Below are 1031 nucleotides of genomic sequence, written 5' to 3'. Positions count from 1 at the left end.
AGCGGGGTGGCTGAGGTCTGCTGCCCTCGGCCCGCAGCCGGCCTTTGGGGGGGTGGGGTGCGGGGGCGAGGCCTGAGGAAAGGTCCCTGACGGCTCTGAGGGTTCCTGCGGCCTCGGGAGCAGAGGGTACAGGCGGCGCTCCGGGATCAGGGGGCAGGCGGAGGAGGGGCTGGCACCGCCTCGCGGCAAGTTTGGCTGCGGTGAGTGTGGGGGCGGCCCGGGGGGCGTGCGCGGGGGCAGCGCCGAGCCGAGGTCAGGCCCCAGGGGCCCCAGCCAGCGTGACTGTCCATCCGAGTCCTGGGTCCGAAACACGTCCGCGAACAAAAATAACACTCCAGCCGCGGGGCGCGTCCCCAGCCGCAGGCCTAACTGTCCTCCTCTGCGCGCCTCTGGGTCTTGGAATGGAACTTGCTCATGAGCTCCTCCAGCCCCGACCCACCCTGCTGCTTCTGGGGGAGAGGGGACGTCGGTCAGGGTCCCGCCAGCCGCCGTCCCGGCACCGCGGGGCGGACGGGCTCACCTCCAGGAAGGCCTTCTGCACGGTGAGCTGGCTGTACACGCGGGCGCCCTCCTCCCCGCACACCTTCCGCAGCTCGTCCTTGTTGAGAGAGAAGAGCTGTGGGCCGGTCAGGACGCCCAGGTGCTCCACGACCCTGCGGGGCGAGCGCCAGCGTGAGCGCGGCCCCGACCCCGCGCGCCGCGCGCCGCAGGCCTGGGCCTCCCTCCCGGCGCGGACCTCGCCCCACCGCTCACCCCACCCCCGCTCACCGCGCGCTGAAGGCCTTGGCCTCCAGCCAGGCGCGGACCTCGCGGGGCCCGGACGCGTGGGTGAGCGGCGGGGGCGCCGGCTGGCTGCGCTCCGCCCGGAAGGGCCGCGCCGGCTGCGCCCGGATGTTGCTGATCTTCTTCACCAGCTCGTCGTTGACCTCATCCATGTGCTGCATCAGCTCTGCGGGTGTCAGGGGCTCAGACCCGCGCAGCGGGGACGAGGGCTCCCCTCCCCCGCCGCCTCCCGACGGGGTGCGGGCCGC

At 73.9% G+C, this 1031-nt stretch overlaps 1 protein-coding gene across 1 annotated transcript in view; it reads right to left on the bottom strand.

The window, feature by feature from the left end:
- Positions 1 to 6: 6 nt before the first annotated feature.
- The window catches only part of EPS8L2 (EPS8-like 2), a 15694-nt gene continuing 14669 nt past the window's right edge, over positions 7 to 1031 (bottom strand). The window contains exons 10-12 of the mRNA XM_010845801.1: positions 769 to 972; positions 521 to 653; positions 7 to 449 (exon numbers count right to left, since the gene is read on the bottom strand). Coding sequence (XP_010844103.1) covers positions 366 to 449; positions 521 to 653; positions 769 to 972 — 421 coding nt within the window. The 3' untranslated portion in view covers positions 7 to 365. The remainder of the gene's footprint in view (positions 450 to 520; positions 654 to 768; positions 973 to 1031) is intronic.

This window comes from Bison bison, unplaced genomic scaffold, assembly GCF_000754665.1.
Source record: "Bison bison bison isolate TAMUID 2011002044 unplaced genomic scaffold, Bison_UMD1.0 scf7180017848696, whole genome shotgun sequence".
In the NCBI taxonomy this organism is placed as follows: Eukaryota; Metazoa; Chordata; class Mammalia; order Artiodactyla; family Bovidae; genus Bison; species Bison bison.
This window is presented reverse-complemented; position numbering and strand designations above follow the sequence as displayed.